Source organism: Eretmochelys imbricata, chromosome 7 (assembly GCF_965152235.1).
Source record: "Eretmochelys imbricata isolate rEreImb1 chromosome 7, rEreImb1.hap1, whole genome shotgun sequence".
Lineage (NCBI taxonomy): Eukaryota > Metazoa > Chordata > Testudines > Cheloniidae > Eretmochelys > Eretmochelys imbricata.
In genome coordinates this window covers 10333258-10353860 of record NC_135578.1, presented here as the reverse complement: position 1 = coordinate 10353860, position 20603 = coordinate 10333258, and the positions used below count along the sequence as shown (strand labels likewise).

General features: G+C 40.2%; 1 protein-coding gene across 14 annotated transcripts in view; it reads left to right on the top strand.

The window, feature by feature from the left end:
* The window catches only part of FOXP1 (forkhead box P1), a 495960-nt gene that overhangs the window by 281898 nt on the left and 193459 nt on the right, over positions 1–20603 (top strand). For all 14 annotated transcript variants that reach the window (XM_077820968.1, XM_077820967.1, XM_077820966.1 and 11 more), the window contains one exon: positions 4371–4552. In XM_077820968.1, coding sequence (XP_077677094.1) covers positions 4382–4552 — 171 coding nt within the window. In that variant the 5' untranslated portion in view covers positions 4371–4381. The remainder of the gene's footprint in view (positions 1–4370; positions 4553–20603) is intronic.

The following is a 20603-nucleotide window of genomic DNA, read 5'->3' as shown; positions in this document are numbered from 1 at the left end:
TAATTTATCCTTGTGCATAAAAATGAACATAGAAATGATAGAAATTGCTTGTTTTCATAAAGCATCACTCTCCTGACCAAACTTATTTGCTGTCGTTTGATTAATTAGGGTTGTATTTAGTACAAAGTTTGCTTTTTGTGATACTGGACATAAAGGAGCAACAGCCCATCTCCCACATGGTATAATCCTAATTCATGCTACAAACCTTGCTTGGGTTCCTTCCTTCCAATGTAAATGATAGGCTTTGGCAACAAACAACATTCTCAATAGCCTGGAACAAGAAGTCGCGCTTCTTCCGTGCCCATCTATAAAAGATTGTCTCACCCACCCTCAGGGGAACATCAGGCTGACTTATTTGGGCATGCTCAAAAAGACCAATAATATCCACTATGTGGGAGGGGCTCAAATAGCCTGCGCTCCCCTGCTGTGACTCCTAATGATTGCAGTGTATTGTGATTATTTACATCAAGTCACATGCTGACTGTAGCTAAGGAACAAAGTGTTTTATCTTCTGTGCCCCTACACACATCTTATCTGGAGGAGGAGTTTTGGCAATGTCTGTTTGTCTTTGCACTGTTGTCCAGCCAGGGTTACATTTTGAGCTGGTAGACAAAAAGTGAGCAAGTTTTAGACATAATTTGCACAGAGGTTTTCACCATTTTCATTTATTTGATGTTAGAGTTGTTTTTTAAAGAGTTCTGAGTCTGCAGAATTATGTTTTCTATTAAATTTGTAGGGCCCAAACTAGTCCAGTCTTCTTTTTTCCTTTGTTGAGGATCAGTTTGCAAAATCCATTTCCAAATCCTTATGCGCAATGGCTTCTGCTCATTCTCTCCTGACCACAGGAGGTAGGCATAGCCAGAACTCATGCATGCTACTGTATTTTGAAATGTAAAATAAGAGTACAAACATTTGCAATGAAAAAAGTTCTCAGAAAACTCAATAGTCTTCTTTTTTTGGGAAAACAAATTCACTGAGAAAAATTGCAACATTTTCAACATTTCCTTGTGTTCTGGGAGGATTTTGTAACTTGAGATGCAATAAATAATTTTTTGACTAATTTTCTTATGAATTATTTCCTGAGACCTAGTGATTATGCATTGATTGATCTGCTCCTCAGTGATGCCAGTCTCCTCAAGGCTTTTGGTACCTTTGGGCAGTGTTTTTTTCTAACATATGTTTTGACATCACCAGTGTTCTTAATAGTTTCCCCATGTGTCTGCTCCAAGATAACTTGTTCGTTATCTACCAAAAGAGCTTGGGAACGGGATGTCTTTTTTCACCGTTCAGGTACAATTTCTTTTTTCACTTTTGTTTCAACTGGTGTGGTATCAGCTGGAGGCACATACGGTCAGTTCTTTAGCACTGTCAGAAATGAGCACCCTTCCTAGGACACACAGCTTTTTCGGGCTGCCATAAAAACTTCATAGCAATTGACACCTGTGTCCTAGGCCAAAGGTGCTGCCATCTTTCCCCCAGGGACTGTGTGTTTCAAAGAGATGAGTTTAAAAAACTAATCAAATGATAACTCTTCATGTTTGACCAGATCATCAGGTGATGTAAATTGACATAAGCCTTCCTTTATTCCAGTTGAGAATCTGGCCCTAAGTATAGATGAAGAGAGAAAGGTTAAGGGTTTTTAGTTTATTCCCCTCTGGTTAAAGGAGCTGTGCCTTTTTTACAGTAGTGTGTAGGAATTGAGTAATATTACTTTAAATATATTGAGTCCATTGATGTCATCTGTGTTTCAGAAGCCACCAGAACCCTGCTAGAGCTGCAAGGGATATATCTACATAGGTAGATAGATAGATATAGAGAGAGAGCTAGGTCTGACACATTGTATATGTTTAGCAAACACGGCTATTACCATGCCTGTGTGGTTCCTTCATGTAACGTGTGTAAAGAGCAAAAGACAACATGTACTCTACATCAGAATTGGATCAATTTTAAGAACAAAATGCATTGTCTAGTTACATACAGAAAGGTTTTTGTTAATTTAGATCTGTGAAGTTTTACAAGGAAACTGACAGAAACAGTATAATGAAGCTTGTAGTCCTTTTGTCTCTTTGCATGATTCAGAGATCCCACAGAGTGAATTGAAACGAGTTTCCATAGACCAGATGAAATTTATTTAAATGTAAGCAGAACATTTGAATCTGTTCTACCACCTTTCATAAATGTGAAAGAGGTGCATAGCATGTAGGGTGAATAGATCCTTAGTGGCTGGAGTGGGGTCTTTCTTATGTTTGGTTTCCCCAGCCTTGATTGTGAATCAGAAACTAATGCTAATGTTGTAGCATGCATATGAGAAAGCCCTTTTTAGTCAGTTGCTTCCCAGATAGGACATCTTGGTTATTAGCTTTATGGAACATCATTATGAATATCCAAATTTACCAAATTAGTGAGTGGCATATGTTTGTTTGGCTGCAGTGTAGCGCAACCCACAGACCTAAACAATAACCGTAGTTGGATGCTACATGTCACTTAATGCTTGACAGTTGGGCTACTCTTGAAATGTTAGTGAAAGGGGCTGCTTGCTCTGAGCAGCTAACCCAAAGAAGTTGGCACTGGAAGGAAAAAACCTTTCAGTCTCCAACAAATATCGTACAGTAGATGTCTCAGGGCTCAAAATTATGCCTGTACAGATTTTCTGGGGAAAGTATTTTCCCCTAGTACTTTTCCATTAGAAATGCATTGCTTTCTCTCTCCTCCTTTGATTGATGTTTTCCCACATGTGCTGGGAGGGGGAATTTTTCTTCCTGTTTCTGAACTGGTTAAGAGTTATTGAATTTAAACAGGTTTCTCCTTAAATATGGGCCTTTTATTGCCAGTGGAGAGCAGTTGAAAACAAAAGATCTGCTTTTCTGGGCTGCTCATTGAAATTCAGATGGAGACAGGCAAGCTTTCCTTACTGATGCCTTTGGGGAAAGTCTCTGTTGGGAAAGCATCCTGTTTTCCTAATTCTGTTGTATATACGACCAAGACCATACTACCTCTAGCTACTAATGGTCCGTATTGCCAAGCACTGCTGTGAAACATTTACCGTGTGTCTGTCTTTCCTGGCGAGTAGCTCGTGTCACCATGGGCAAGTGATTCTGGGCAATAAAAAGAGGAATGAGGAACCATAAGGAAGGAAGGATGAGACAACGGAAACAGACAAAACTAATGGCATTTTAATCCTTTAACATTGGGGCTAGTGGGTTGAAATACCTATAACAGAGCCAGTCAAATTGCACAAAAAGATAATCGAGAAAAGTTTCACAAATAAATATGGCAACTTCACTTCAGTATTATTTTTGGAGTCACATTGTTCCCAAGTTTCAGAGTTCTCACCACAACCTCTTTGTTCATGGAAACTTTCAAGAATCCCAGAACTTTCAGGAATTTTAGCATAAACAATGAGTTGTCCAGTAATTCATCACTGAAGAATGTTATTTGCTATTCATTAGTCTCCAGATTAAAAGAAAAAAATTGTCATCCATTTAAAGAGGAGAACTTATATCTTTAACTTAGATGATCGGTCAGACACCATGATAATGTATTGCAAATGATCAAAGTCCGTGAATGGTTTGTGAACAGCCCGTGGACTAAAATTTGTGTTCATGTAAACTACTTGACAGATATCTACAAATAGTTAATGTGTTCACAAAGGGGTCATGATTTCTATGACTGCTTCACAAATAAGGGCCAGTATTGTTCAGATACATTGTTTGTTGCAAATACTTCAGCTAATTCTAGTTGTAAAGTAGTATCACTAAGGTGTATATTAAGTCAGATAGATAACAGTAACTAGGAGATTTACTCAAAGGGCCCAGAATCCTGTGAGCGGCTGAATGAATCCTGGAAGAAAAGAATTTGCTTCAGGGAAAATTGATGGCGCTCAGCACATTTCAGAGGTTGCTCGGCACCTTGCAGATACCTGAAATATCTCTGGGTAGTTCATAGTAATGAAAGTTGCTAATTTGACGGAATCCTGGTGTGAATGGAAATCTGAATACTCAAAGGTCCAATTCAGCTTTCTGCGTCTGTCCACTATGTATCAAGGTTTTGTTGTTGCCCATAACATGTTACACAGAATGACTTGTCAGTTTTGAAGTAAAATATACAGATGTAATTAGAAAATTGTAATGACTGATTTTGTGTGTTCGTTTGAAAAATATTTTTTTCTGTAAGGGTAAGTGTTGAGCAAATAATGCTATATTTAGAAATAAACTGGTAACATGAACCATTAATGAAAGATAAATTGTATGAAGGGAAATGACACATGTTTATAGCTTTGACAGGATTTAAAACAGGGCATGTCTCCTTATATACAGCAACTGTTTTAACAGCTGCTTTTTTTTTTTTTCTCCTCTCCTAAATTATTTCAGGTTTTTGAGTCATGATGCAAGAATCTGGGATTGAGACAAAAAGTAACGGTTCAGCTATTCAGAATGGAGCAAGCAGTGGCAACCATTTACTAGAGTGCAGTCTGCGGGAAGTGAGATCCAACGGTGAGACACCTTCAGTTGAAATTGGGGCTGCAGATTTAGCACATCTTCAGCAACAGCAGGTACTGTACGATATATTTACAACTTCACTTCCTAAAGGGGGGGAAAAAAGTATTTAGCTCTTAAACCCTCGATGTTTGCCAGTCAAATAAATGGTTAGGAGGGCCTTCATACATGTGTATGAGATATACCCTGTAATATTTAGATAAATGCAATCATAATGTAAAGGAAAATTTGCACTTCTCTTCTCTTTCCAATGAGTGCCCTTTCTCCTGCACTCATTGGAAAGATGCAAAGATCACAGTCCATTTCTGTTGTCTAAATGTGTAGAGCCTGGTCGCTGTGCCTGGGTGAACCACTGTATGCTAGTTTCCAAAATATGTCACTGGTTGGAAGAATCACTAATTCTGAGTTTTGTTTTTGCAACAAATTTTAATATAACCTAGCATCCTCTATCAACAGAGTCTTTTCTGTTAGCTGAATGGTTTGTCGAGGTACCTACTGCAATGAAACTAAAAAATTAAATAAAATGAAATCATCACATCAGTCCTGTTTTTACAACAGAATCATCCAGAGCAAAATTATGTATTCATGTGTTCCCTATGTATGTTAATTATTACATTTTAGACAGAAGCGATTGAGTTCATCAGTGTTATTGTTAGTAGATTAGCCATATAACATGTTGTCTTTTTTTTTGCTCCCTTTATAAAATTTTGAAACCCTGGTTCGAGGAAGACTTATAGCAAACTGCTTAGCCTGTATCATTAACACATTTTTGGAACAAAGGCTGTGCTACAACAGTCTAGTGAATGTGTTTATGCTTAAACTGTACTAGCTCTAATGCAGTAAACATTCTTAAAACCTTTTAAATAAGCTTTTGGCGGCTGTGCAAGTCTCTCTTAAGTGCGCAGTATCATTTCAGCAGGTTGTTGTGGTGAAGAAAAACCTGCAGTTGAAAACAAGGCAAAACCAAAGGCTTAAAAAGTAACAAGTAGCCAGGTTTGCCAGTGTAAGACAGAAAGCTTCAGATTAAGCAGATCAGAGAAATGTATGATACTAAATGCAATAGACTTTGGTTGTTTGAATCATTTTCATTCTACAGGTTTTTACTTGAAGTGAGAATACCATCAGTGAGAAAGTCACAGCCATGCTGAATTCATTACTGCAGTAGTCACACAAAACCACGGATAAAATTTCAATAACTGCAGGCCATAGTTGAGTAAACAGTTGCACTGAAACTTAATTCCTGTTGATTTTTCCCTCATTCTTCGCCAGGGGCACATTCTGATTCGTAGTGCAAAGACAACAGGGGTTACGGCTTTGATTAATATAGGACAGTAGAAGAGAATTAGAACTGTAAAATACGTTAAAAGTACATTCAGCACCAAGGTCTGCTCTTAAAAAGGCTTCATATCCAAATGAATTAATTACACTTCTTTGATTTGTACACTATGGAATTTTTCAGTCCCGTGTTTACCCCACCCCCTTTGTTTAGTGATGCATGAAAAAATAAATCACCCAAATATAGCATTTGGTAGACCAGAAATACACAACTGGGATGTCTCTTCCTTATCACCAATTATTAATCTACACTGAAGCTGTCACCCTTGAGCATTTGTCAGTGCCTCTCCTTAACCAACCAGAAGGATCGCTGTTGAGTGAGGTAACATCTTAATCTTGTATGTAATGTTCTGTATCATTCAACAGCCACCCATTTGGTCAATTAAGGAGAGAGACTGATGCATTCCAAAAAGAATTCTGTGGGGTCCTCCAGCCCACTCCCAAACGATGCCCAGAACAGCTGGATGTGCTTCCTCCATCATGCTCCCAGGCCCTACCAGACCTGGGAGTTAAAGATAGAAATTGAATGGGGGAGAATTTCTTTATGGTGCAGTTTTGTAGGATTCTTATTTGTACTTAGTTTTTACCCTTTGCCTGTATCTCTTTTGCCAGTAATATAATAGCTTTTGATTAACATGCTGTCCTCTAGGTTTGCAAAGGCCTTCTTGTTTTGTGTTTTAATTCTACTGTTAATTTGTTTTGATGAGTCTCTTTTCTATTGAGTTTTCTTTTTAAAAAGTGAGCCGTTTGCTTCGTTTATAACACCTCTTTAAAAAAGAATGCAATATCTAAGGGACTGTCAAAACTAGTGTAATAATGTATCAATCATTGTGTTTTGAAAATAGTTTTAAATGCCGGAAAGAAAAATGTTTTCAGACTGCTAATGCAAGCATTTACAGATACGCATACAACACAGAGCATAATGTTTAGATGTTTCTCCATATACAACATATGCTCTCAGGTCACTTGACAGAATGCGTGCTAGATAACGCTGCTTCAATACAAATGAATGGTTATTTAAATAAAACAGCTATTTCTTAAGAGCATTTCAGTCTAAGTGTTTCTTTATGCCACCTGGCATTTGTGTTTTCTGAAAAATAAGCAGAGAGTAGATTGAGCACTTGGCTCCTCTGCGGTTTGCTGGTTAGCTGCATTCCCATGATGAGCAATGGTCAAGCGTGAGATGCTGCCATGCAGTGCTTTTGGATAAAGCACTTACTCAGATTTTAGAATTTGAACTCTTTTATTAAGATTGTGACTTTCAAGGATCAACAACATGTGTTTCTTTGAATTATGGAAACAAACCTTTTTTTAAAAAAAAATGGTTGATTCAGGAGGTTTTAACAAATTTACAAATCCATTCACTTTTGTAAATCTTGTATCCTAGCAAAACATCAAGTAATGCTGGTATTCATCATTTTGGAGGAATGAAATGGATTGTGGGTACTCTTGCAATCAGGGCAGGGATGAATCTAGTACAAGTACTATACTGTCTTTGTCATTAGTTTGATTCCACTGCAGGAGATAGTGCAGAGGAAAACTAAATAGGTCTTAGTGCTAATATTTCTTGTAACATGTTAAATCATCCTTTGAGTAGCAAATTTGGGGCTTAGTTCTGTAATACTTACTCAAGATGAGTAGTCCCGATTAATGTCAGTGGCAATATTTGTGGAGTAAAATACTATCTAGAAGAGCTAAGGTGGTCCTTTGTGAAGATGGCAGCTGGGGAGATGTGAAGAGAGATAAAATTAGAGAGCTGTATGGAAGGGGATGAGAAGAATCAGCACCAGGAATGGACAGAAAGCGTAGTAAGAACACATTCTCACAAGATATTAGGGCCTCCTAAGAGGAGAGGCAGTTATCCTCCTCAGCTTCTCCTGTGTTCAGTGTGAGTTGAAGATGTTCAGCATCTTTCAGAACTGGGTCTTTTCTCAAACACTGGTTTTGTTGACTGTTTTCTGCCTGTGAGACCTCAGGTAGAGCATCAAGGTAACCTAGAGCATCAGACTCCACAAGTAGAGCTGAAATAGACAACTCAAGCAGAGCATTGGAGCAGCCCAGAGGAACTCCCAGCTGCCTAAACAGACAACAGGAGTGAGACAGAACATTGTAATAGGCCAGAGAGGCTTCGACAGAGCAACTGAGAACTCTGGCAATATCCAGTTGCTTACACAAATCACAACCTGAAGAGTTCAACAAGAACGTCTAATGACCGAGGGGCTTTTAAGAGTCATGATGCCTCAAGGGAGCTGTAATAGAACAGCTCTTGCCGACCAAAAGTAATGACTGCAGATCTTCTTTTAGTGTGAATTGGTGCAGCTCCAGTTACTTAAATGGAGTTTCTCAGATTTACCTCAATAGGGAATATGACCCATTGATTCTGAAGAACCATATAATGTTCAGTGTCATTTATTGTAACTTGCTACTGTACATTAAAGTGTTATTAATTTATTCATAGAAAGATAAAAATATGAATGGAGTGAAAAGGATGGGACATAAAGGTGAATTCCAGCAAGACCTGAAATGCTCTGTTGCATGGTGGCAGAAATGCAAACCTCTCTACGTCCATAGACGGTTCCAGTTTGATACCATAATTTCAAGTACTGCCCCAAGAGTCTAAAGCTCCATATCTTTTGTCTAATCCAGAATTCTTTTGAACTTTTAGGAGGTATGACTTTAATAGTAATTTGTTGACAGATTAGCTGCAGAGATTGCAAAGAGTTTATTTTGCAAAACTGGCAGACTGATATCAGTGTTCTCTTAAGGAAAAAAAAAACACACTGCTGTTTTGCAATTGCTTGCATTTATTGACAACCAGTGCTGAGCTGGCAGAATTGGAATGTTTGTATAATGTAAACCTATAGCTTGCCTGATGCAGTGCAGTGTAGTTTTAGGTAGTGCATAGATTACTTGATAAAAAGGGTTACAAGGTGACTGCTTTTATGTCGAAGTAGAATAGCAATATAAATGGAAGTGGTACATAGAGAAACAAGAAGGAAGTTTATATAGAGAATTGCACTTTATGTAAGAAAGTTTCTTTCCATCGCTTTCTTTGAACTGGACTATACTGTAATTCTCAAGTGTCACTTAACTTTCTGAAGAGTTTAGCTAAATAGTATGTTTAACCTGTGTCTGCAAAAATAAGGTAAGCAGTTTTTTTAGTGAGCAGAATTTGATAAAATGTTGTTTAATTTTCCATTCATATTTCCTACTTTTACACCTTTATTTACCTTTGAACAAATGCATCTGATAAATTGGCAGACAAATAGAACCCTATTCATATACATGAGATATACAAAACATTCACACCTATCACAAAAGACATTTTGGCCAAATACTGATACCTTACACACAATAAGTAGCTCTCTACTCCATAAGTAGTCTAAGTGACTTCAATGGGACTGTTCATGTGTAGCAAGGTGCTATGCAATGGTAGGGTATCGCAATTTGGCCCTTTGACAGTATTGAGATTTAAGTTTCACACTGAGGAAAACAAGTGTCATAAGGGATATATGGTTTCAACAAACTCTTCCATATCAAAAGAAAGAGGAAAATGTGTGGTAAAGTGGTTATGATGTATATTATTCAGTGACTGCTTTAATTTGGTAAATTAGGAATTTCAAGAGATTTATTTTATACTCATAGACTTTAAGATCAGAACGGACCGTCATGGTCATCAAGTCTGACCTCCTGCTCTGCAGCCCACAGAATCTCACCCACCCACTACTGTAATAGACCCTAACCTCTGGCTGAGCTACTGAAATCCTCAAATCATGGTTTAAAGACTTCAAGTAACAGAGAATTCACCATTTACACTAGTTCAAACCCATAAACACTAGTGACCCATGCTGCACAGGAAGGCCAAAAAAACCCCAGAGTCTCTGCCAATCTGACCTTGGGAAAAAATTCCTTCCCGACCCCCAATATGGTGATCGGTTAGACCCTGAGCATGTCAGCAGAATAGAAGTCATTCAGTATATGTCAGAGTACAAATGAATTGAATGCTGTCACATTTTTTAACAACACATTTACTAACAGTTTCATCTTTTAAAAAACATGAAAGGAGGTTATAAATTGCATCAGAAATGTTATGGTCCCACTGATCATGAAGTGGACTTATCTCTTTAGAACAAAGCTACCAAAGTAGATCTTTGATAAAAGTCTTTGTTCCATATTGACACAACTGGGATAGACTAAACTTGTTTGTTAGGCTTTAAGGTAAAACACATTTTGAGTTACTTTTGTTGGGAAGATATGGGGTGTAATTATTAAACTGCTGTTGTCATTGAAAGAGCCATTTAAGAGTATAGATTAAACTACTTACAGGCATCAGGATTGTGTCTGGTTTTGCATTTTACTGCACTGGTAATTCATGATTACAATAACGTCATCAAAGATCAATCTTATTGTAGAGTCTTTTTCAGCACGGGGAATAAAAGACAGACTTTCCATACATTGTAACTTAGTGTTTTTATCGCTCAGGCCTTTTCCCCCCAAGTTCTCCGATCTCCCAGCATTGACTGGAAGGTGACATGATGTCTTTTTAGTCATTCAAATCTAATAACTTTTAATCTGAAGGTTAAGTAGTGAGATATAAACTAAGAGATGATAATATCAATTTTATGTTCACTGAAGGGCACAATATACCGCTTTCTAGTAGAGGGAAAATTGTGCGTAAAATGTCTTTTGCTTTTTATCAGAAAAGCTCTGGCTCTGCGAGCTCAGAGATGAAGCAGCGCTAGCAAAATTAACCAAGTTTTAACATAGAATGGCTACCTTGCCAGGATTTTTGAACCAATGATTTTTTTAATAATACAGTTTTTAGCTCTCTTGTCAATGAACCATGCTGAGAACATTCGTGCAACATTCTTTATCATCTCTGCTACTAATGTCTTTTGTTATAACCACTTATTGACATCAACAAGACTTAAATTATCTCTTACTGCTGAAGGGTGAGGGGAAACTGCTGCTTGGTTCCACTTGGTGAGCTTTTTTTAGTTTAATTTTGGTTTGTTTCTAAAATCATTGATAACCACATTGAGGCTATGGGGCCTCCATATTTGTGCTGTGTGTGTGTGTAAGTAAACTGGGTCATTGGGCATCTGAATTATGTGTACATCTAAATTTAGAAGCACTCTTTGGAACTCTGCTCCTGTGGGGTTTTATGGTATAACTTTTTACTTTAAAATTAAAACTAAACAGCCCAGTAGCAAGTTAAGTTTAAATTGACTCTTCAAGGAAATATGGTTTTTGAAATGTGTTGGTTTTGGTTTTTAACCTAGTATATTGTATGAAAAGTCCCCAGTGAAATGACAGGACTGTGCTGTTTTTATAGACTCACACTCTGCTCTTGTAAAATTTACATGCCTATATTTGCTCATGCTTACTCATCAAAGCAAAAAAAGTTATATATTCACCAGTTAGCCATGTTAGGGGAAAATAAACAAGGGGACATTTTAAAGCTACTATTTAAAGCTAGTATTTGTTTGCACTGATAGAGAAATTCAGTGGGTATGGGATATAAATTAAAAGTCTGTTTCAAATGATTGATGTTATTAAAACCATTGTAAGAGGTTCTGTGTACTTATGGGTTGTATAATAAGGGATGCAACCAAAGTTTTGGTCAGTGATAGGGCAAATATAAAAAGGCATTATTCCTAATAAGATATAATGTGGTCTTGAACTCACATAGAACTCTTCTTCATGATGGCCATAGGTCCAGCAAGGCTCTTAAGCATGTGCCTAATTTAAAGTGCATGAATAATCATTTTAAGATCAATGGGACTGCTCATGCATTTAAAGTTAGGGATGTGCTTAAGGACCTTGCTGAACTGGGGCTTAAGTGATTTCAGACCAACAAGAATATGCATGGAGTGTTGAAATACTTTAAAATAAATTTCACTGCTTAGGAATAGAATACATTTTAAAATACATTGTTAATGTGAAAGAGCAGGCTGTATTCGGGACTCCATTATCACTTTTGGAGGTAGGATAATGTTGCATTGGTTTTACAAATTTCATCCTACCAGTCAGCCTTTACTTCACAGAGGTCATGTCTTACAGACATGATTTTGGTCCCACTTACATTACATTTATACTAGTGTAACCAGAGGTAGGGCTGATTTACACCTATGTACATGAGACCAGTAATGAAGTTCTGTGATTTTCTCTTTTTGTGGGCCTGCATTGTGTTGTTTCTCTTTTGGAGCTCCATTGTACCACAGCAAGTGAAAAGGAACTCAGCACTAGTTGAACAGAATGTTTGCAAAACGGCAAGTTACACTGTAAATAGTGAAGCTCTCACATATGGTACGTTTCACTTTTTTTTTTAATTTAAATTTGATTCACAGTTTCTAACTTTCATGCAGAGCATCTCAGGTAAACAGAATTATTATTCTAAGTTAAATGTTGTGTCTGTTTTTAAAAATCAGTTAAAATAGTGCAATAACATAATTTAAAGTTTTACAATATTGCAAATGTAATGAGCATTGTCAGCTGTGTCACTATTTTGTGAGTTTTGTTAGCCACCATGACTGTTTTAAAACAAAATTCATTTGGAATTTATTTTAAATTGAGCACGTATTTTATTTTTTCCGTATGAACCTATATATCTCTAAAATAAGTGTAAAATCGGACATTTCTGAGGCCTAGGGTAAGTGTCAGCTTTATTTCAGGTTCAGCTTTTCAGTTTATTCTTAATCATATTTCTTGTTTTTCTCTTCAAGGGTTATTTGGTAGTAAAAGTAATGCTTTGTAAATACAGGGCTAGTAGTGCTAGATAAAGTTAGGCCATTTCAGATGTGGCTAAGAACTGCATAAATTTAGCAGTATAGCTCTGCCAAAACATTTCAGATTAAAATTCTAAGGGCTTGTCTACCCGAACACTTAATTCATGGTAAACTGGGGTGTTAATCTACCCCCAGTTAGGCTGCTTCGTGCTAAGTGTCTGTGCGGACCCTGTTGCCACACACTAAAATTTCCCTAGCGCAGTTTAATCTAGTTCCATTTCAAAGCACACTGTTGAACTTTTCAGTGCTCAGCAGCAGGGTTCCCACAGGCACTTAGCATGAGACAGGAAAATGCAAGGTAGATTTATGCACCAGCTTGCCACAAGCTAAGGCCACGTCTACGCCTGAGCTAGGGGGGTGTTTCCAGCTCAGGTAGATGTGCTTGTGCTAACTCTTGTCGAGCGAGCACACTGAAAATACAAGTGTGGCTGTGATGAGCACTGACAGGGACGAGCAGGAGCAAGGGCTAGCTTCCTCAGATACAAACTTGTCCAGACCCCATGGGTACATATTTGGGGTGGCTAGCCCTCATCACTGCACGTGCTACCCCAGCTACGCTATTATTTTTAGTGTGCTAAGCTCAATTAGAATTAGTGCGAGTATGTCTACCCAAGCAGGGAATCACACCCCTGGCTCAAGCTGTAGGCACAGCTGAAGGTCACGTCTATACTACAAACTTCGGTCAATGCAAGTTATGTCAGCATAAAGCCATTGTAGTTAGTATATCGCTTGTATAAATGCATACTTGGTGCCTTCTGTTGGTGCGCCTACTCACTGGGAGGGCTTTTATCGATGTGCCGTGCATCATGGGTAGATATCCCAGTGTGCAACCTGCCACCATCTAGCACATTGTCTTTTGTGAATTTTTGGCAATACATGGTTGGGCCAGAATAAGTTGCACAGGGGAGACCGAGAGCAAGGGTTTAACTTCCCACAGTGCAACTGTCTCCACCCCATAATGTCACCCGTAGGCCATAATTTTCGCACCTGTTTTCAAAATCCCCAAAACCCATGCCGCAGCCCCTCGCTGTCTGCCATCTGGCAGAAGCATGGAGCCTTCAAAGCTCTGCACCATTGTCATAAGCATTGCAAGCACAGGGTGCACATACAAGCGGTTTTGCAGAGCTGCAAGAAGAACCGACTCAGCAGAGAATATGACAGTTTCTTGGAGCACAAATTGCTGTGGGACATGGTGAGAACCAATTCGAGGTTGTTGGTGGGGTTCAGGGACCATTTACAGATTGTGGAGTGCTGTTGCTGGGCCTGAGAAACGAGCACTGACTGTTGGGATTGCATCAGAATAAAGGTTTGGGATGATGAGCAGTGGCTGCAGAACTTTCAGATGTGCAAGGCCACATTCCTGGGTCTGTGTGCCGAGCTCACCTCACCCCAGCCCTCCAGCACAGGGACACCAGAATGAGAGCTGTGCTGTCAGTGGAGAAGCAAGTGGCAGTCGCTCCTTGGAAACTTGCAATGCCAGATAGCTACTTCTCAGTGGGAAATCATTTTGGAGTTGAGAAACCCACTGTGGGGGGTCATTGTCATGCAAATGTGCAGGGCTGTTAATCATCTCCTGCTATGCAGGACTGTGACTCTTGGCAATGTACAGGACATAGTGGATGGTTTTGTAGTGGTGGAGTTCCTCAACTGTGGTGGAGCATTACATGGCACGCATATCCCCATTTTGGTGTCAAACCATTTTGCAACAGAGTATGTCAAGAGAAAGGGCTACTTTTCTATGGGTATGCAAGCTTTGGTGGATCACTGGGGGCACTTGACTGACATCAGTGCTGGCTACTTAGGAAAGGTGCAAGATGCTCGTATTTTTAAGAATATAGGACTTTTCAGAAACTACAAGCAGGGACTTTGTTTCCTGACTGATGGATTACCATTGGGAATGTTGTAATGACTGTAGTGATCCTGGGGACCCAGCCTGCCCCAGGGTCTCCTGGCTTATGAGGCCATACACTGGCTACCTTGACTGCACTGAGGAAAGATTCAGTTACTGGCTCAGAATGACAGTTGAATGTGCTTTTGGTAAATTGAAGGGATGCTGGTGGTGTTGACTCACAAGATTGGATCTCAATGAGAATAATATCCCAATGGTTATTGCTGCCTGCTGTGTCCTGCATAGTATCTGTGACGGATAGGGGGGAAAGGTGCTGCCAGGGTGAAGGGTGGAGGTGGCTGTCTGCCGAGTTTGAACAGCCAGACACAAAGGCTAGTAGAAGAGCTCAACACAGAGCTACATGGCTCAGGAAAGACTTTGAAGGAGCAGTAAGCCTCAGTAATGCTTTGTGGTGTACTGAGCTTCATTTGGCCCTGCTGTTTTGAGGCTTGTTAGGAATTATGTGGTTCTTGGTGTACATGTGCGAATATAATACTGTCAATGCACCTATTAATTTTTGCAGTGCTTGTTGTACATTTATGATTATTACACTGTGTGTGTCACTGATCCTATGAGTTGTCACACCATACAGTAACATGTACTTGGTTGCTTTCAGAACTGCTAGGTACTCTGCAGCATACGCTGTGAACTAATGAAGATGAATTATGTTCCAAAGAATAGAATTTTATTCTGTAACAAAATCAGGGAAAAGAAAAGTCCTTGCAATTTTAAAGCAAATATATTAAAAACTTAACAAATTAATACAACAGCACTTATGAAGGTGAAAGAACATTCATGTCCATTTTTGTTACACATACACCAACTGTGGCTTTCAGAGGTCAGTGCTTGTAAAGCTGTGGTTGTCTTTAATGCCCCCCAGGGTGGAGTGGTAGGGGTAGGATAGTGGCCCCTGGTGCCACCTGCAATATCAAGGGGAGTTGTGCAGGGAGTTGCTGCAGTGGAGTTCTCCATGGACCGCAGAGGGAGGCGAGCACAGGATTGTTGAACTTGTTGGCCCACAAGAGTCTGCAGCATCTGTGTTTGCTGCCAGAGAAGCCCCGTTATGTTCTGGTGCATCTCCCTCTCCTTTTCCTGCTGGGACTCTTGGGCCTTTCTACTCTTTCCTTCTCCAGGCTGTCTGCAGTGTTCATCTTCCAGGCCCCGTGCTCACAGTGATACAGCACTAGCTTGCAGGATCTCATTGAATATGTCACCCCAAGTTCTTGTCTTTTTCCTCCTTATTTGGCTCAGGCATTCCATGAGTGTGGAGGGGGGACCCCTCAAGGCTGAAGTGGCAGCAGCTGCAGATAAAGCACATGGAAGTGCCATTAATTATCAATATAGTCACAACAGAAAGCGAAACTTAAGATTCAGAATTCCCTGCCCTGGCTCCCCTAAAGTTTTAAACAAGACATGCTCATTGACACATCTGCTTGAGAGTGCTTGTGCATGGCGCCACTCAAAGCACAAGCCCTGGTGAGTGGGACCCACCAGGGGGTGAGGGAGGTGAGGAGGGAATTGCTCAGTTGTTTGAAACTATGGTCATACTACTGGCAACATTTTCCATGAGTGGCGGTGACTTTAGCTGATGTCTCACTCCTGAGAGAACAAAGGCAGATAGAGCATGTCTGCTGCTGCTGTTCTGAAGCCGCCCAGGCCCCTATGTTGCTAGCCTGTGTACTGCTGTGGTGCCTGCCAAAATTATCTCTGACTAGTGCGGGAAGTTGTCCTACTGCAGAGGAAGAAATAAGGTTGCAGTCAGGAGAAGATTGCAGAGTCCCTCTACGAAAGTGTCATCAAGATCTCTTGAGAGGATTCAAGAGACATCCCTATGTACATAAACTGCTCCACATGGCTCCCCCTCGCCTAACTCTACAGTGCAGTGAAATGCAGATAACAACTCTACCGTTCTTTGTTGTACCACTACCTCTTCTAGTATGAGTAAATTAATGAAAAGTCGATTGTTGTGCCCTGTTAGTTGAGGGCGCCATCATTGCAATGGGAAATAAATTTACACACTTACCTGAGGATCCATTCCCTACATCGGGCTCATATGTTACTGACTGCAGGACTGACTGACTGGACCGTGGTGGAGTCTCAAATAGTTCCTAGCTCACAGCATAGCTGGACCCCCTGTTTGCATGTCCCCATCTCCTGCTCTTCCTCTTCCATTTCCTCCTCATCCTCACTGTTCATGCCAGGGGCCTATGGCTCCAGCATTTTGGACGTATCGACAGTGATCTATGGGGTGATGACAGGGTCTTCTCCAAATACAGCTTGCAGTTCTTTGTAACAGCAGCAGGTCTGCAGCTTGGCACCAGGTCGATTGTTGGTCTCCCTGGCCTTCTGGTAGGCCTGCTGCAGTTCCCTTGCTTTTATGTGGCACTGCTGTTGGTCCCCGTTGTACTCATACTCCTGCATCATCCGTGCAGTCTGCTCACAGATGTCCACATTCCTACGGCTGGAGCACAGCTTCTTCTCTCCACAGGCCCAGGAGATCCAGTAGCTCCTGTCTGCTCCAGGCTGGAGTGCATCTGGAACATGTAGCCGGCATGGTCAGCTGGGTAGTTGCGCACAACAATGGAGAACTGCGACGTGCGCTGTCCAAGCTGGGCAATCGGGAAAAGGTATTTCACAAATTCATGGGGCTTAAAAGGGACGGGGGACCTTCTGGTCTAGTGACTCCGGCAGCAGAGTTCACAATTGTGAACAGAGCAGTCAGTGTCGGGCATTGTGGGACAGCTGCTTGAGAACTGTTAGGATCAACATAGGTAATGCAGTGTCTACCCTTACACTGTTGACATCAGTACATTGACCATGGCTTAATGCCACTTGGGAGGTGGTGTTACTATGTTGGTGTCATAGGGCACTTACATCAGTGGGTGACACATTTAAGAGTAGACTTGTGCATGACTAGGTTGGTGCAAGGCGGCTTACATTGACCTAACTTTGTAGTGTAGACCGGGCCTTAGTGTCCATGTAGACAAGCCCTAAGACAGACTTAGGAAAGCGATGTAGGAAATAGTTATGATTTCAGGTAGCTTGGAGTAATGTTTTCTTGGCATAATATGGATTCTTATTTGATAAACATAGAGATTCAGGATGGCAGTCTTTAAGTAAAGAAATGTCACTGGACCCACTGATACACAGATGTCAGATGCAAGGGCATGGAAAGGACATTTTTGCCTTCTAACAGAGTATTGAAATAAGCACAAATGCCTCTAACTTTGAATAGCCAGTTTAGCTCAAGCCTCTCAGTTTAACTGTGGAACAATGCACTTACTAGGTCTACTTACCTTTTAGGAAATAAAACAAATGTCCTAGTGCATTTTTGTGCTTTTATACCGGCCAGCATTGTTATTTAAGGGTGACAACACAAATGGTTTCGATTTAGAGATGCAGAGTAAGGTCACATTTTGCCTCCAGAATCTGAAGTAATGAGGATTTTATTTCAGATAACATCTTTGGGATTGATACTTAAAAAAACACAACTTTTACTGGTGTTACGCCAATTTGCCAGGGGCCATTTAGAGAAATGTGTGTGGGTGTATGTGTATGTATGTATAGGTTAGGGTTTGGCATTTTTTTTAATGTAGTAGGACTTGCCAGAGTTCAGGTGGGATTTTATTCTCTACTAAATTGTAGCTGGAGATCAAATGCAGGCAGGTGGGGAAAAATAAGTGCATCTTTTTTGTGCCCAAGTCAGGAGGACCACAAATTAAAGAAATGTAAAGGATGACGTACCTACAGTAAATTTTCCTACAAAAATTTGTTTGTATTACATCACTGACACAGAAAAATCAAGGGCAACAAGGACTGCAACACTGTTAAAAGGGCAGCTGTTTAGCTGGGCTACTCGCTACCAGACAGCCAATGGATTGGTTTGTTAAGACTGTGGATGTCATGCAATCCTCTCTACTCATATCTGCTTTCTTGTGTGCTGGGTGCCTTTCAAAATTCTTGTTGGCTGCTCACAAGAGTGGCAAAGACAGAAGAGCAACATTGGGTCTGTGCTTACATCTTGCATTATCCTTCATCAGCAACAAACCCAGAGCTTTGGGTTTCTGATTGCTTGCTCACTCAGAGAAGGAGCTAGGGCATTTTTGTTTTGTAAACTAAGCATTTATTTCAGATTTTCAGTTCTACATAACGCAGTAATCGAGTGGTGAAAACATGTCCAATTAGGTCTAAAGTTAAAGTAGTTCATATTATGGGGCATTGGTACTCAATATTTTACACTGAAGACAAAAATAAAAATATGGAGTGAAATTTTCGCATGTGCTCAAGGCCAGCATGAAACCCACACACCGCTTAAACCCTAAAAATACAGCCTAAAGGAGCTGACATGGCATAGAAAGCTTTTGCTGGCATAAGGGTGAGTTTCACCCATAATGAAACCAAATCTAATGACCACCAGCCCATGGAAAATCTCAGTCTCTAGAAGAATTGCTGTAGAATATTTTCCACTTTACATTATACTGCATTATGTGCCCACTTGCATAACATGTTAATGACTACCTGCCAACCCATCCTCCTGCATAAAACTCAGTGAAAGAAAAGTGGGAGGGAAGGGTGTTCTGGCTTTTCTTTTGGAAGCCTAAATAGAAAAGAATGTTTAGGATGAAAGGGTGAACAATCTAGTTAAGGTGCTGGTCCTTTTGTGGCAGTTCATTAATAAGATTTGCACGGATTGGCTGTTGGGTTTTCATGGTACTGGAACATAGTGCAGTAGTTTTGGCTGACATCTTGCCTACCTTGGAGTGGCAGAATATGGACTAGGTGCTGATGTAGTATGCATTAAACATGTATGTATGTTTACATGTTGTTAAAGCCATGTCAGTCCCAGTATATTCGAGATGCAAGGTGCGTGAGATATCTTTTATTAGACCAACTTCTGTTGGTGAGAGAGACAAGCTTTCGAGCTTATGCAGAGCTTATGCAGACCTGAAGAAGAGTTCTGTGGGAGCTCGAAAGCTTGTCTCTCTCACCAACAGAAGTTGGTCCAATAAAAGATACCTTCCCCCACCTTGTCTCTCCATAAACATATGGAATTTTTAAAAATTACATTAAAAGGAAATTAAGTTTGCAAAATCAAGAACTCGGAAGTTAGAAAATGCCAGTTATAAGCCACTGAACACAGGATCTTAGAATGAATGGAAAGGTTAGGTAACCTGAACGAGAGGCATTGCTACCCGCTCTGCCTATAATCAGTTGTGTACGTATGTAGCCCAAAGCTGATAGCTGGGTTAGTTTGTACATTGAGATCAGTCTCTACACTCTGTGCATCATTCAGGACATAAGATTTTGATAGTGTTGCTGCTCTGGATTTGGGAGAGCTGATAGATATTTCAGCATTAGGAGACATTTAAAACACTTATAAAAGGCAAAAAGGAAGATGTTTTATTTCCAAAATGTTTTTATAATGGAAAATATTTAGGTCGGACTTGGCTTTATAAATGTCTGTATGACTGTGGCCCATGCCTGGGGAGCCTTAAGGGATACAAAGAAGATGCTGAGTAGAGATTTTGTTTTTATTTTTATTGAGATTTGACTTATGCCAGAATCCACATTCAATTTCTCTGGGTGCAGAGGCTCACCAGGCAGTGGTAGGTGTATGCTCCCTTTGCAGTGCTTAGCTATGTGGAGTCCCTCTTTACCATCATGAGCAGGCAGGGCAGAGCCAATGGGGCAGTTGTGTGGATTTTCCCATCCTCTTGGGAAATAGAGCATGGTAAAGATTAATACAGCCTTCTCCAGTCAATGGACTTCGGCATCAGTCCTGTAAAAAGAACTGCCTGGGGAAACCCCACTGTCTGCTGAAAGCTCCACTGAGCTTTCTGCACAGGTAAGTCAGTCCACTCACATGGTTCTCTTTGTACGATCAAAGCCATAGTTTAAAGTGACTTGTGTAAGATCACAGAGTGTAAATTGTAGAGCCATAAATAGAACCCAGGAATTCTGGGTCCTGGTCCTAGTTCCCTGTTCTCACTACCAGAGCTCACCCCTTCTGAGCAAGAGCTCCACTTTCTTTTGCAAATTTGAAAAGTGTATAAATATCTCTCTTCATTGTCCTTTTTGTAAATTCACCCCATGAGC